The sequence below is a fragment of the Opisthorchis viverrini genome, assembly GCF_000715545.1.
Source record: "Opisthorchis viverrini unplaced genomic scaffold opera_v5_179, whole genome shotgun sequence".
NCBI lineage: Eukaryota > Metazoa > Platyhelminthes > Trematoda > Opisthorchiida > Opisthorchiidae > Opisthorchis > Opisthorchis viverrini.
This window is the reverse complement of record NW_008751828.1, coordinates 832,078-849,286: the sequence shown is the minus strand read 5'-3', so window position 1 is coordinate 849,286 and position 17,209 is coordinate 832,078. Positions and strand designations below refer to the sequence as shown.

The window sequence follows — 17,209 nt, the reverse complement described above, 5'->3', positions numbered from 1 at the left end:
TACTTGGAACCACGTAAAAACCAGGAGTGATGAGTAAAGCAAATTCAATGTTACACGTCCTCGGAGTACTGATGTGAAGAGCCATGAAATAGAGCCAAAACCTATGGAAATGGAGGTTAGACACAAAATACAGCCACTGGTTCCAGCAGTTTTATTTACACGGCTTTTGTTCAGCATAGGAATGAGGCGATATTATAATGCCCGACTGAACGATTCTGCATAGGAATGAGGCGATATTATAATGCCCGACTAGCTGGAACGATTCTAGTCCGAGCTAGAAGCTTCATCAACTGACCTAAAATTTAGTAACCTGCTCTTTGAGCCCAACAACGCTTTTACGTCAAAAGCTAGACGTTTTGCTGCAACTAATGCTGTAGAATATCTGTATCGTGTGAAGTACAAAGGACTATGTCGATTCCGTCACTGCAAGCGCAAATGCACGTTAACTGAGAAGACGCCATGTTGATTCGTACATCGGATAGTCAGCTTGTCAACTCAGGCAGTGTTCTCGCCTGTCTACCACAGATTCGATTCCTTGTATCTGCAGTGTGTCGGACTTGACCTAGGCCGATCCATACGCCACCCAGTAACACCTCAGTGAATTATTTGGCATACGACTGTTGTGCTTCGTTTCATCTCTTTAGTCAAAATGTCATTGTTTTTATAGAAAGAAGCGCCAAAGTGCTGATAGGAAAATGCGCATTTCGACCCCACCTTCGGCGTTTCGGCTACCCTTTCTAGGCCTGTCAGCATTACAGCCCTCGTGCTTTCTTCGGGTAGCATGGACACCACCATCACTATAGTCATCGTCATCATCAAGGGCGACTAAGCTACATTTACTCTAATTTGAATAATCTACGACTTCTTATCTTTGCAGTCTGGATGGTAGAACCGATACACTCGGGGCTTCAGTTCGTGAGGATGGATCAGATCTCGTGGTCCATCTTGCCCTCGAAGCTTCGCTGGCCCAGGAATTTCCGGAACCTTTTGTTGCTCGCTGACTACCTGAGGTGTGCACCGTTTACATGGAAGCTGGCCAACTCGTGGTCTTTCTGTTGTTTTAATAATTTACACTGACTTGACTTTTCTCTGAACACACTCGTATGAGCATAATCGCTGTGTACCAGGCAGCCGTTCAGGTTACTTTCAATAGTTAGCCACCAAAACATCCATCTATCCAAACCATGCTGTGACCTCGTTATTTTCCACTAATCTTACTATCATTTTGGGAAAGCTTTAACAAAGATTTCCTTATTTTGGAGGTTATCGTTTGCACATTCTATTTTATCTGTTACACGTGTTTCCCCAGACCATTCCTGGACCAGTTTAGATGCAACCGTTGTCTTACGTCATTGTACGGTCCGTTTAATGTGGTTGAACCTGAGTTGCTTATGCCACAGTGGGGAAACTTCGATGCATTGTTTACGGATTCCATTAAAAAATTCCCATTAAAAAGTCAATTTTTCGCTTCTTCTCAGTAAGTCGGGTTTGTTTTTGACGCTTGATTACATCTTAGGAAAATACTGTCGTTCGCTTTTATCCCGTGGGTTGTAATTTCCACCATATTAGACCGATATAGTTACTGTAGTATGTCTGTACGTAGACTTTTAGTCGGTTGCACAAAGTTCTCACTAAATAGTAGCAGGCCTACTTATTTGTTAATTTACCTAGTTTTGTGACTATAAAATAGGATAACGGCGTCCTTGTCTGCGTTGAAGGGGTTAAAGTGAAACACTACATCATTGCTTCTCTAATTGAATCGAAAAGAAATGGAAAAAAACGCGTACTTTCCTTCCAGTTACCCGTAGTATTGAACAACGCGCCTTCAAGCCACGTTTCTTATATCCCAAATGCCACTATTTTTCAATCGATCGATCGATCTGGTTGAAAGAACTACTTCAATCTTTCGGCCGAATAATCTAAAGACGCATTGACTAGTAAAACCGACTCAATGTGGACCTGTTATGGGTAGGATCGACAAACTTCTGATCGATGGGTGCGTTCAAGTGTTTTGTTTTGAGGCATTTGGGATCTCCTCAGTTTTACAAGCCGTTTCAAGAACTGTCCAACGCTGCTTTATCAGAATTTCGTCTCATTTTTTTCACATTCTGTTTGAGCTTATCAATTGGTAGCGGCATTTGGGCTCGCTAGTGACATTCCCAAGAATTGCATCAACTTTAGATGAAAGTTCTGTGCGCGCCAAGGTGACAATTTTTGGACTCTGTCCTGTCCTGGGAGTTACTCAGTAGATAACACAAAGTGACTCGTTTACAGTGATGTGATCGGTGTCCCTTGTGTGACGCGAGCAAGCTTTTGCCTCATCGGGTCTACTGAGGACCCGGTAAGACGGACGCTCACATATTCTCTCAGCAAGTTGCAGCGTCGTGCGCCCAACCTACTCCGCTAAACAAAAGTAGGAGAAGGGATACATAACCATATTCTGGAAGAGGGCTGACATGTTAGCTTTAAGGCTTAAGTTCGGCGAAGGGTTGGTTGCATCAGGAAACGTGGCTTGCAGAGATTGAAACAAGCGGCGGTTGATTGTCTTCCATCAGACCACCTCAACAGGGTACACTCGGTTAGATTGGATTTTTTGCAACAGTCGTGACAATTGGGTCGGATGTTTGGTCGTATTCTTAAATATGCATCTAAGTTATCTCTGAGAACGTCATCAGTCACGAGGTTGGGTGGGTACTTCATCCTTACTTGTTTGCGATTATGCCGTTTTTAAAAAGTCATACCTCAATTTGACTGTTTGGTGGACAGCTTTAGCTTAATTTCATTGGTCCGCTTGCGATCTGCTCTGTGTTGTTATCTGTATCGGTTAGTCCGTTGAACAGACTCCTCCAGGCAGACTCGGTTGCTGCTCTAGGCGGCTTGTTTACAGTCTGTGTTGCTTTCTAGGCCACGTGCCTCCACCGACGATGTTTCTACATATGAAGTTTTCCAATAATTAGGGCATATACCGGAAATAACATACGGGAGAGATTCGGTGCACTCAATTCAGATGTGTGTACGCTTCAGGTTTGAAACCCAAAAATGTAAAGTGGACTGATCTCCACCACCTATGGAATTCTTTGAAGCTACAGCTAGTGCTCCCATGGTAAGGCCACCCGGAATATTATTTGGACACTGATCATTACCCAAAGTCCACGTTATCGTAAAAAATGATTCAATAAATTTGACGCCAGATTATTTTGTCAACTTAGCCTTATGTTCGTCGCGTAACGACTCTACTGGCCCCACCTCATCACTGGTTGTACTGGAAAAAAACAGACAGTCTTGTTCACACACTAAACTCACTACCCATCCTGTACCGCCATCTGTACTTGGTCACCATATGCTAAGGAAAACCGGCTCACTTAAGTAGGCGTTCCTGAGGCATGCGCTTCTTCCATTCCCGGTTAGGGTTAGGGTCCTCATCGATTTTCCTCAGGGCTCTCACAGAAGCATGGATCATGTCAATTGTGTCTTGTGGGCGTGACAGTCGATCACTATCCCGCCGTGTGACTGTCATACAAGGCAGACAACACTGGTCGCTCGACTGATTATCGGCGGACCTCGCCACGGTAAGCTTTTTGCGGTTAGCTGACCTCTATCTTGAACTCATGGAGGCACGTGGGCACGGCCGCTCTACAATGTAAAGGGGCTTGGCACCAGCCGACTTTGCCATATTCGCGTGTTGCACACCGCGACGTTTGGATTGTGCGCACTGTTTTTTTTTTCGTGAAAACACGGAGGCCCTCCAGATTAACTGTACTTCACTTGTTCCGCTGTTTATGTGGGTGAGATGTACGCGTAATGTGTGGGCTTTTGCCTCATACTGGATTGTCATTTAAATAAGTTCCACAGGATTCTTTAAGGTAAGTTCGCAGTCAGTGGGACCATTTGAGTAGTTATCGTTTCAAAGAGGTTTGGTAAACACCGATTGTTCACCAAACCTCTCTAAAATGACGGTTTAGCACAGCTTTGAGAACAGCTTGAACTCAACCTCATTTCCGTTTCCCGCAACATGGCTTGGTGGTGTGTACCAAGGTTTACGAACATGGGTGTACGGGGCACAAGTCTGTGTAAGCCATGATAGGTGAATTTAATAATCTATATCTAAACTTGTCGGGCATTACTTCCATACTGATCTCCGGGTATCCTTTCGATTGTCTTAGATTTTTCTGTGATGTAGCTCGGACTGTTACATGGGGCGCATGATATGAACACAGGTGGATGGGGTCCACTGGAGGTTTTATTGAATGGAAGTAAATTATTTCACGGTAGATATGATCGTCGTCACTACATACGAGGGATTTGTAAATCAAAGCAACTAAAATTTACACTTATACTTTTACCCACAGCTAATGACACTCAGCACGAGGTTCTAAAAAAGTGTATATTGCAAACAGGAACGAGAAAATATCCGTTTTAGTTATCACATATGAAGCCTGGATTTTCACTGCTGAACACCTTTCATTTCGCGGTAAGGTTACTGTGCCACTGTGTTGGGATTACACAGCTGTTCCAAATAACTTTGCGTACATCCTCGACAACAACATTGAGTAACTACGGTGTGCGGTTGGTATATTAAATAAATATCGCACAGACTGCTTTGGTGTATTCCTTGGTACCATATGGGATTCGAAACTGAAAGAAAGATAGAAGGCAGGTGACATCTTGCTATGAAACTATAACGCAATCAAGTCTATGTAGAAAGGCTCACACATGGTGAGGATATCAAAAGATTCCCTTTCATCCTGTAGTTCCACTCATATCCTTAAAAAATTTCTATGTGGTTCTTATCAAGGTGAAAACTTTTATATAAGTGAATAACGCGTTTTCCCATTATTCATTCCTTTCGTTCCTTCGATAGGTTAAGCGCGAGAAAAAATTAGCCATCGATCTTGCCATCACCGGCAGGTATTAATAAAACGGGGATGAAAACTGTATTTTGCGGATTGAGTGTTTTGACAGTTTGAACGCAGTCTGAAAATTGGGAGTGCAAGATTCGGTCTCAGATGCGATCGATTACACGTTCGGCAGGTCTATGCCAACAATGGGGCCGTATGCCTTACTTTCTGTACTAACCTTTCTGGTGAAAATGAGTGTTGCCTAACTTCAGTTCAAGCAGCATGTAACTGCGCTAAAGTGTAGACAAGTCCAAGGATTGACTTCATTTGGCGTGTAATAGTCCGTGCCACCTATTGTCTGCGAATTGAATCCGCCTATTGTTTTTCCGTTTAAACTAACGTGGTCTGTCTAGGTGAATTTCAGGCGCACTAAGTAAACATATACTCACAACCGTTTTGTTAGGAATTTCCATAATCTATATTTCAGTCGAAATTTTATGCTGTAAGTGAGGCTATTGGTGACGAAAGATTAAGAAGCCCCGTAGAGCAGTAACATCCATTCTAGGTATCGTCAGAATTACGCATCCCAAGAGTCTGTAGACGGATTCGTGCTCCTGGCTTCCCAGGTAATAGTTGAACATTTTACCGTTTCGTTACGTGTATCTCTGACTATGTAAAAATATTGCAGGGAAATCCCACTCACCGTCAAGTCAGGAGTAGCCCTTGCAAAGATCCTACTCGAGAGCAATTCAGACGTTATAAATGGCTAAAACACATGCGCTGCAAAGGTGGGTATGTATCACAACACAAGAAAAAGGAGAAGGCCATCATAAGCACTATCTGTGGCTAGTTAGGAGCATGTTCTTCAAATCAGAAACTCTATGGTGTTTTCTGGCTTTTTTCTACATGTTACAGCTTCAACTGACGTGTTGCACAAAAACTCTTGAGTAATGGAAACTCATGGCTAGATATTTAGGACCGTCTCAGGGAATGTTTGATAAACAACTGGTGGACTTGTCGCTTGGCAAGGTTTCACTCTTGGCACGAGACCGTCGCCAGGTTCAGCGAGTGAGTTGGTCAACCTGGCAAATTGGTAATGTGTCAAAATATTGGTAGCTCGAGTGAGTTTACTGGTTGTTGATCAGGTGGCTGTTGATCTGTTCGCCGAGCTTGGCAACTGGCTTGCAAACGTTTCGTCACCATACGAGGAGACATCATCAGTGCGCAGTTGGGTGGGTACTTCTTCCTTGCCCACGTGCGTTTGTATAGCATAGATATGTAGCATATATATTAGCATATATAGCATATATAGATAGCCTTCGGATGCTATATAAACCACGCAGGCAAGGAAGGAAGTACCCACACAACTGTGCACTGATGATGTCCCCTCGTATGGTGACGAAACGTTTGCAAGCCATTTGCCAAGCTCAGCGAACAGATCAACAACCACGTGACCAACAACCAATAACCTGGCGAATCGCTTGCCTTATATGGCGAGAATTTCGGGTAAAAATCGGAATATGACCCGGAAATAAATCCACCAATCCTTCATCAGGCTTCTCGCAATGAGTTTCGCAAATTTTTTAACTGACTGAAAATATGACCACTCTTTTATGTCATTCAAAAATCATACTTGGAGTTCCCAGGGCTAGCGATGTGAAGTGTGAATGTACTGTGTTGACTTCACTCTAGGCTGATCGAATGCAGTTTCAAATCTGGAACCCATCCAATTCATGTGGGGAAACCAAATGCGGCTAGCAGTTCCGCCAAAAATCACTCACCTCGGTCTCTCCCACCAAATCTTTTCGATCGAATATTCTGCATTCGACTCGTATAGATACCGCGGGATCCACAACGAATTTTTAGGTTTCGCACAAGTGTCATTCCACACATTTTTACTGGTTGATCATCACCTTCAGCAGTGATCTTCATCTCACCCGAAGAGGATCCGGCGAAAAGTATGATTGCGAGCATAAGTGATGCGGGCAAACAGTAGGCCCGGCCCGACATCGTAATTCCGGGAAACATTTCGTTCGTTTATGGAATATTTATTCGTCCTTTTTCACAGAGTCCTAGTAATACGACTACTCTGTAGTAACAAAGGGGAAGCATACATTTTTGGGTCTTCTCCACCCTAACTGTATTCCATTTTTCTCCAATGATAGGTTGATCAGCAGATCAGTTCAAAATCACATGTGCCAAACGAACAAGACTTTGCCCTCGTGATTCCCCGGGTAATATTCGCAGATTTTGAATTTTTTCACGTGAAAAATTCATTCACGAGGTCACATCATTGACCCTGTAGTTGACAATGTCTGCTTCAGTACCGCGTTTGCCGGAATTTTTTCATCAAACAAATCGATCTGAATTCATCTCAAACCACATGACCGTGAATAGCAATCAAGATGATCGGTTACATGAGAAGACCACATGACCGTGAATAGCAATCAAGATGGTTACATGAGAACTATGTCCCCCGTCGTCACGGGAAACTCAACTGAATCTCTCGTTTATGATATTCTTGAACTGAATATGCTGCACAAAGGATGCCGGATGTTTTGGTTGGCAGGTAGCAACGAATTTTCGTCTAAATGGCACGTAAGTAACACCGGCTTCACCGCTAGCGCCACAACCCTCCAATGTGACCCTTTTAACTCTATCCACGCAATCCCTTACCACTCAATTACGTTGGTCGTAATCCGGGCGATTCAGATGGTAGGCATGCTGTTGTATGTCCCAGGAGTTGGAATTTGGTCAGATTATGGTTCTGAGAGTATTTTCTTGGGTTTTTATGTTCAGAATGTGAAGCCCCCAACTGGCGCAGAAGTTCCAAACCACAGGGTATGCAGCCAAGAAAATTCAAAGGTTTAGAGTTGGTGAAGGCTCCTAGATTGGAAGGGAAGTGACCACTGAAGTTCGTCGGCTGTTGAATCAGTTGATACTTCTTCTCTCGGCTTTAAGTTAACGCTTTTTATCTACCGAAAGTCGAGTTAGTCGTTCAATAATGGCGGTCGTGTTGTCACTGCTTGCGTGTTGCACTATAAGAAACGGTTCAGCCTATTTCGGTCTTATCAGTTAGGATGCACGTGGGTATGAGAGCAAAATATGGGAAAATAACCAATTACATTTTGTATGCATGCAACCATCGGCTCACCGGTTCCAAGGATGAGCGTGCTGAATTGCATAAAGCCCAATAAGTGTGGTCGAAATGGTAAAATGGTTGCTGTGCGCCGTAATGCATCTACCCAAAGCGTTTACTACCCAATACCATAACGAAAAATTAAGTCCTAATTGAGTAAAACCTAACAAACAAGTAAATGACAGGGACAAAAATTGTCGCGGCAGATTGCGGTTGGTGTATGGCCCCACAAGTTACGTGTTCAGTCTGTCGCTCCGCACAATTATATGTTGCTACCTTGGTTTGACCTTGTTTTGACAGTTTTTACGTCTAGCTTTCGTCTTCTATCACATTACAGTTTTTTTCTCTGTCAAATGGACAAAGTGGCAAAACGGGTGCTGTCCAAAAGTTTGTAAATTCGCCTCGTTCATCCGCGGTCCACACCACTGCATGTTAACTATCCTTATTATTATTATTATTATTATTATTACGGTTATTGTCATCCTTATTATCCATATTCTTATCACTATCCTGTACAAAGTAATGAACTACTGTGTGAAAACAAAAGTTTTCATCACTGCAATAGAGCCTTTTCAGGTCGCACTTACCGCACAAATTCTCTGCCGGCAAGTAGGTGTGAAAATGAGGAGTTAGTACAAACTTACCGGTTTATTCGGAAGCGCAGGCGAGGACTATTATTAGAAATCAACCGCCTTCCTAACTTTGATTTCCATGAACGTCTGATTTTTATCAGCAGATCCATTGAGCGAGTCTGCCGTTGGGTGCCCGTCCAAAGATAGAGCCTTTTCAGGTCGCACTTACCGCAGAAATTCTCTGCCGGCAAGTAGGTTAGTCACGCTAAAGCTCTTGAACAAAGTGCACTGATGCTCAAATAATCAAGGCGTTCACTCAATTTGAGAAGTTTACGTACTCTTCAGCGGCGGATAGTTACGGACTTATTATCTTGCTTGGGAACAGCTTGCCCCTTCCGCTTGGGTGTCACATACTGATCGTTTTCAAGGAAGCCCAGCAGCAAGTAAATGACTCATTTTAACGGCGCGAACAAGTAAGAGGAACAGATTTACAAGGAACTATGTCTGTAATATACGATGTTATATAAAAGCATATTGTGTATCACAATGGGAGTGGTAGAGCGTGTCAACCTGGTAGACGATCCAGCATGCAACTCAACTTCTTGAAGTTGTAAAAGTGATGCACCAAAGGTTCATTTTTGGATCAACATTGCGCTTTAGCTGGTACAAATTGGATTGAGGACGCAAATCGATGCCACAGTAATCATTAGTACTATTCCAAAATCGAGTTAATTTGAATATCTGAATATTTGAAAAAAAGAGTAATTCTCACATGATATCCAGGAGGGTGACTCAGAAAAAATCCGTCTCTAGGAGTCAAGGGACTTTTATCTAGCCACAGTAATCATTAGTACTATTCCAAAAGCGAGTTAATTTGAATATCTGAATATTTAAAAAAAAGAGTAATTCTCACGTGATATCCAGGAGGGTGAATCAGAAAAAATCCGTCTCTAGGAGACAAGGGACTTTTATCTGAGCCTGAAAGCACGTGAGGAGACAATGTGCAGCTTTTTCAACTTGTGTGAACTTTCTTGCTGTTGATATCTGATAAGTTGGTTTTGGGGAAGAACCAATCGCTGCTTACTACCAGCGAACCATAGTAGAATGATTCATCCTCATAATCCTCTGAGCACTAAAATTCACGCATCTTAAGAAGCAACGACGGTGCCTTCCTCTAAGTGGATTTAACCGGGCGCTAACCTAACATTGTTGTCTGTACTATCGTTCAGTCTACAAGGCGGAAAATTATCTAGCACCCCAATGAATGAAAGTTTTTCAAAAAGAACTCAACTGAGTACAGTCCACTGTTGCTGGGTAGAAAAAACAGTGATCTGGTTTTCCCATGAAAACTGATCCCTGGTAGGAACTTTTTATTTACCGACACAATAGTGAAAATACGCATCTGGTCCTAGTCATTTCAGACGCGGGGTACAAACTTGTACGTCGGATGACAAAAAGTCATTTTTGTGATTTAACACCAAAGCCATCCTTTCACGCATGAAACGCGTTACCCTATCTACTCAAAAGTAGCGTGTAAAATAATGACTTCCCCTTAATTGTTTTACATTCATACCAGATTCAATGCTTCAGTAAAACTGGCGTTTTTCACGTTGCTCGCTTTCTCCACCTGTGAACCAGACTTCCAAACCAGAAGCGTTCAGTTTAGGAAACAACAGTGTACACATACAGGTGACGGTACATACAGGACTAAACTACGGGAGAACAAAATGGTACTTTGGGACACACCGGAAACCGACAGTTTTGGATAAGCACGCAGTCAATTCATTTGCACTCCTGTTCAAACATAACCGCGTAGAGTGCTTGAGTAGGCCAGAGGTGCCAATGCAGAACCCACTTTGGCCAGTAACTGCGGGATGTAGTATATCCACCGGCTCCAATTGGGATTTTGAAATATCATAACACATGTTGCCAGTACACCCATTGGCAGCCAAGTGAAACAGGTGAAAACCAGAATGTGGCCAGCTAGCTAAAATTCGGAAATTAAAGGATTCGCTGGCTATCATTGTCATTCAATTTATCGAAACACCCTACTACTGAGTAGCTTATTACAAAGGATAATTTAACTGACTAATCAAGATAACTATAGAGCAGTATTCGAAACATCGCTGTTCAGAACAATTCCGCAAGAGAAGAATTTATGTAATCAAAGCAACAGAATCAGCTACACTCACAGGTCGTACCGTTTCACTCTTCTATTCAACTTGCTTAGATGAATGACGACGTGCAAGACTTTCTGTCGATGACTGACTGAAAATGCGAGCACATTCGTGGAACACTTACTGTCACGCTGAGCAGTATCTGGTGTCATGGCTCAACGGCTATGTTAATAGGAAATGTCAAGTACGCCATGATAGGTGCACAGAAGATTCAACGTTGCGATGTCGTTGCCATGAGTTTGATGGATTTTAGATCAACCGAATGAAAGTCGCACCGACCATTCTCGTGAGAAGGATGTTTTACTTTTCTGAGCTTCCCGGCTCTCGAAGTTCTTCGGTCGAGATCGTCCGGTTCCTTCGAACCACATGATTTAAAAGTGGTCCAACTACCAGCTAAGGCTGAAATTATTAGCTTGATGAGTGTAGGTCTGCTGAAGATTCAGGATAAAGTTTTACTGTCAAGCTTGCCAATTACAGAGGAAATGCAGACCTTACAACAGCCTTGTCATTTTGTTGACATTATAACGTACAAAAGCTTCACCTGAACGGGTCTTCTGATAAGTCATCTTGAAGACATTACCACATTCGTTCACTATTTCTCAATCAACATGCCAATTTGTATCCTTCATAGACAAACCGTTGCCAAGCAATCATCTGAAAATGTCATCAAATACCTCGTTGGCAGATACAGCCCGATACACCTGCGGTGAGTCATCCGAATCACTATCATATGCACTCACGACCTCGATATGACTACGCGGTGCGCCCAAACGTATATGTGGACAACGGAATGGGAGCTTTACCCAGATTATAGCAGCTGAAATGACATCCGTCCGACGTAGACAGGTGAGATTTTTTGCAAAGAAGGTGTGACACATGTGGGTGATCGTCTAATGCTGTACGACCTTGTTATCACACCGCACCAACGCTGCAATCTACTACTGGAGCAACTCCACGAAGAGCATCCTGTAATTAGCTAGCAGTTACACTTATCAGCTCTCCTTTTGAGTGAACATTGAAACACTTATGGTCGCTGCGCAAAAGTAGCCTAATCTGAGACGAGATCGCAATTGTTCTCAGTGCTACTGGTCAGGGAAATTTGGTGGTTGTAAAATCGACATCATCATGCTACTATTTCCGCTACTCGGACAAATCGACTGAGATGAGGCGTACATTCTCAGTCTCTCCGTTTTATCCAGTATGACTTCCCATCACTAGTAACTTATTGTTAGTACAGAGCAGCAAGATACTGACCCAACAGATACATGATTTGTTTTTGGCTTTCCCAGGTACGCTTCATCACCTGGTTTAGATAGCAAGAGTCTTGTTGTTTTGTTCTACCTAGTATAACCGTCTGGTAAACATTTCCTACTCACCAGCAACACTTGAATACCTTTCAGGCGCACTGAATTAATGTCGTACGACCGATGTGACGTGCAACCATAGCTTAACTTTAAGTGTCACTGCATTCCGTCCTGTGTGTACCACGTTCTTAATGAAAAAATCTGAAGCTCATACCAGAGGGTTGACTTACAGGGCGAGAGGATTTCTATTTGCAATCAGTCAACTCACCCGATTACGTTCTGTAAGTTTGTTTTTTGGGTTCGGGGATTCTTCTTTCCTCGTCACAAACCACAGAGACTGAACCAGCTGAACCTGAATAGTGTAAAATACGGTCACTGGTGTGTGTTTATATGCGAATTAGAGGACGCCCCAGCTCACGGGTACAATGAGGACAATTAGTCTAACTCACCGAAACGGCCAACTCGTTTAGTTATACTGCAATAAAACGGAATTTTTTCGTACACAGACATTCCATCTGAACATCCTTAGTGGATTCTCGGAAGCACAGAAAACCTTTTGCATATAGAAGAAAAACGAGGTGAACAAACTCTGAAAATTGGAGCAGTTGACTCCATCAACTTACCACACACTCCGATTCACTTCGAGACGGTTGACTTGGTGGAGTTGGCTGTCAAGCTAGAGGAGTTAAAAACTCCAAAATCCTTCTGTAACTATTGGTTTGCAGTGCTTGGAGTCTGTAGCTATAGAGCAACTTTCTTTAACAAACTAGGAGGTTCACTAATGATTCTCTGCTTTCAAAATCATTGTGTTATCAAGTCGACTGCTTTGCTCTATTCCATAATACAATGACACCCATCACAACCCTTTCCAAAGGATGCACATTATTCGTGGGAGTGCGTCATCATTTTCGTTTCAGCAGTCGGTTTGTCCCAAAAATTGCCAACCAAGCCGCCCAGTAATTCATGCTTGTCCGACTGATCGAGAAGGAAAAATAAGCAGCTCTCAAGGAACTACATTTGTGACTTCTTCGACTGCGCACTTATACGACGTAACTGACTTATTCTTTACACCGGAAAATGTAAGACGACGAATGTTTATTCAGATAGATCCTTAGTAGCCCAGATCCAACGTGGGGGTAATATATGTAACTGCATTGACATGCCAGTAAATAGATAATTTTGGATAGCACATTGTCAAGGCCTGAATTTGTGCGCACCCTTACACTACTGATTGGTTCTAGGTCTACAAGGACGGAGGGCAATAATAGAGGATAATTTCCGGATAATTAACCAGGATAATAAACCAACAGAAATTTTGGAGAGCGTCGCTTATTGAAGATGTTTGGTCCTCTTGCATGTGCGTTCTTTACGACAGTAAAATAGACATTTTTACTAAGTGAGAGTGGTTTACGAAAAAATATTCACTTGAAAACTAATTTTTTTTCAAGAAACTCCACCAGGTCCAAGCTAAATCCATAGATTTTATGCTAGTCCGAGGGCGGCCTCATAATTCAGATAGCATGAGATTCAATAGATTGACGACGACACAATACTCATAAGGTTGATGAGAAGCCATCGGATCTACCAGGCGCAGATGCGTACGTGTGGACACACTCGCGAAAATGTTACGTACGAAAGGAATGGCCAGAAAGCTGAGCAAAATGCTTGGGTTTTATGATACGACGGAGTCATAGCGGGTAAACCATGAGTAATTAACAGGACGGTTCGAAGTGTATCTGTCTTCGCAAACCATGTCTATTTCCCACTCGACATTTTGTTGTTGTGGGCAATGGACTTTCCTGCCCATGTCCCATAGGCAAGTGTAATGATCTTACCGCAACCCAACTCCTTCCTAATACAATTCTTTCCGTTCCCGATTCATTTTAGCATCCAAGATACCGCAACGAAACCCGACACGTACTGTTCAGTCGTCGGCAAATGTTTGCAGAAAAACCTGCGGTGGGCTGTTTGGAACTGAGGGACGTCGAAATACAGCTGACTGAAAAACAGTCTGAGGGATTCGAACTCGGGGAAAACTGAAGACCAAAACGGTGATGCTCCTTAGTATGTGGGCATGGTTTGCATGAAGATTGTTCTCAATACAACCTAGTTTCTACAAAAAATCTTGGAAACCGAGCGGAAATTAAGTGTCTCATTTTAGGCTTAGCTGATGAACGATACTGAGCACAGTTGTGTTTCACGTGTGTGTCTCACCTAGAATTTTAGCACTAAAATGACTCGTAACAATTTATTAACAGATCAGTCAATGAGTCCCCGCATCATGAGCGAGTTAAAGACCGAAGAACAACCAAGACGAAACCAAGAGGAACAATATGATCTATGGAATCAACTGCGACAGGTTCTACGTTGGGCAAACTGGAAGATTTGCGCACGAATAAAAGAAAACAACGCAACTATCAGGAGACAACACCGTATGCTTGATATCCATTCACAAAGACCATTCACAGATACAGTCTGGAAGACGTTGAAATCTTAGCACACGGGGACACAAGACGTGGGAGATGACTTGTGTAAGCACGGTATTCCATGACCGATTCGATAAAACGGCGTATTGAACTAGAACCTAACTACGCACCATTACGTGCAAAGGACAAACTTGAAGACTCAAACATTGCCGATTATGGGATTAACAAACAGAGAGACTTGTCTGAAGTCAGAAATCAAAAGCCAAAAAAGAACACAGGCGATCAAAGATCACGTAGTCGCCAACCAATCAAAACACAGGGCAACAGATAAACCAATGAAAATATCCAACTGAACAATCAGTCGTGATCAAACGTCAGTCTCCAGCTAGTAGCACGTATATTACCACATATGCGCCACTACTCAACGCACAACTATTTAGCCATCAATACGCTCCACTCTACACCCCAACAACGCACCTCAATGGCTGATGAAAAGTTTGCAATCAAACTGCCCGACTCAATGAACAAACCGAATACCGTATATGCAGAGTTAGGTAATCATTTGCTAGAAAAGATTATGTGGAGATGTAAAGGTGAGATAAATGAATGAATCAGAAGACCAATTGTAAAGGCTTTGCGTATCATGTCAACAACATGACCAACTCTTTATGATGGAGGATTTTCCTAACAGGTAACTTACCAAAAACTCCATCAATGTGACATCAAGTTTTCCAGCTGCGCATTTTTCGCGGTCGCTGCTGGTCACCACAGTAGACCATGCGACATGTAACGACAAAATCGCAGAACCAACTGGAATCAGGTATCCAAATATCGTTAGGGCAAGCAAGAAACCCAGTGATTTCCGATCGCTTCTCGAGATGTCCAAAGTGCAGGCAGTTTGGTGAGGACCAATAGAATAGCTGTCGTACAATACACAGGGCATAGAGAGTGGCATGAGGAACCGGAGTGCAGATTACTGGTTAAGATAAGCGGACATTTGTAATTTTTTAAGTGCCATTGACTACTCGGAACGGCATGCCATCAGTTACAAAAATTAGCTGTCCGCTTTTACAAAGTCAAAATTTCCATGCAGTTCAAACTGTGCAGCCTGTACGCTTGACAAATGAGATTCCCATTAACCTTCTGGGGCCGACAAATCGACTTCGGCTAGTAATCAGATAGCCTCCAAATTTTTCGGTTAAACCAGAGACATAACAGACTAACAAAGAACTCAGGCGCCCAGTGGCAGCTGTACACCGTTGGCTTTCAACTCCCAGATGATGCTTGAAATCACTCTGATTCTTCCTGCCATGAATACTACTACAAATCAGTTGGAGTATACTAGCTAGCATTGCATGTTCCTGCAAACCAGGTGCACCCTTTGTAATGCCACTTATCTGTGCTATTTTCCTTGTAATCGTGCAGTTTTGGAAGGAGGGAAGTAAGCCCATACATTGTTTTGAAGGCCTTATAATTATTCATCTTTTCACCGGTGTTCACCAGCAAGTTCACTGAAACAAAGTAACAAAAACTATCTTTAACCTATTTCAAGTGTTCGTGCTATAACGTCTATGCTGTATTTGCCTATCGTAGCAAAACACATACGAAAGCAAGACTACTTGAATGGCGCGGCAGCTGATCAAGATCTGCCTTTCTGCGGGCTACAAAAGCTGCCCTGTTCAGGTATTGGTGAAAGGGTAAGCACCCTTAGGACTTTCTTTGAGAGCAAAGCAATTATATGCCATCGGAAGCAAATTGAAAACCCAATTTTCACAGAGTTCGTTCTCTGAGTTCTGGATTAACGCACCATCAGATGTAAAGCGGATGCTGTATACTATTGTGACCAGATACTACTCAAATGTTTCATCAGGAGTGCATGCAGTTACACCCTAGTGATGTTGTAAGTTTTAAATTCCTTTCTACCACTGCCATAAAGACATCCTGTACTCAAATGTTTCATCGGGAGTGATGTTGTAAGTTTTAAATCCCTTTCTACCACTGCCATAAAGACATCCTGGAGCGATGGACGGGGCAAATATTCCAATAATGCACCATAGTTTTCTATTCACACATCACCGGTGACTCAAAGCTTCACAATAAAACTGTGCCGATACAGTAATTCATTTAGTCTCAGAACAGGTTCATGCTTTGGACTGGTTATACAACTGAGGATAAAACTGGTTGTTTAACCAGCGGAACACTACTGAAAACTGAAGAAATTCGAGCGAGAAAATCAACAAATTTTAGTGTCTGTGTGAATATTAATAGCAATATTTCTTCTTGTTGCTTGTTGCTAAAAATTCAAGGCAAATAACTATATCATCTACGTGGATTATGAGAAAATCACATTGATGAGGTATCATGGAACAGATTGACTTGCTGGTAGTACAAGGATTTGGACTGGTAGGGACTTCATCATGGAATGACCAAAGACGGGCAGAGAGTTGAAGTATTGCCTTTCTCAATAGATACGAGAATGCACTTCTGTCTATCCTATTTTCAACATATATGCGCCTGGCAAAAATGACGGTATCAGTTCTACCAGTAAGCCAAAACGAAACAGTAGTTCTGTATTTTCGAGTACCAAGCAGTACTTTGAAATACCACCCATGTAGCCAGGTTCAATCTTGAAGCGGTTGTCGGTCGTATTGAAAACAACAATGAAATTTAGGTACTTCAGTTCGCCATTAGATTCAATTGTTAGTCCTTGAGTTCAGAAAGATTACAACTTGAAGTTCGATATCTAACCGTTC

At 42.6% G+C, this 17,209-nt stretch overlaps 2 protein-coding genes across 2 annotated transcripts in view; one reads left to right on the top strand and one right to left on the bottom strand.

Moving 5' to 3' along the window:
- T265_07463 (hypothetical protein) overlaps positions 1–1,446 on the top strand; it is a gene marked incomplete at both ends in the record, with an annotated part of 82,130 nt that extends 80,684 nt beyond the window's left edge. Inside the window, one exon of the mRNA XM_009172992.1 lies at positions 878–1,446. Coding sequence (XP_009171256.1) covers positions 878–1,001 — 124 coding nt within the window. The remainder of the gene's footprint in view (positions 1–877) is intronic.
- T265_07462 (hypothetical protein) lies at positions 856–15,411 on the bottom strand (the record flags this gene model as incomplete). The annotated part of the gene is made up of 2 exons (XM_009172991.1): positions 856–1,005; positions 15,157–15,411. 2 exons carry the CDS (start codon positions 15,409–15,411, stop codon positions 856–858), a joined length of 405 nt encoding a protein of 134 aa, XP_009171255.1.
- Positions 15,412–17,209: the final 1,798 nt, after the last annotated feature.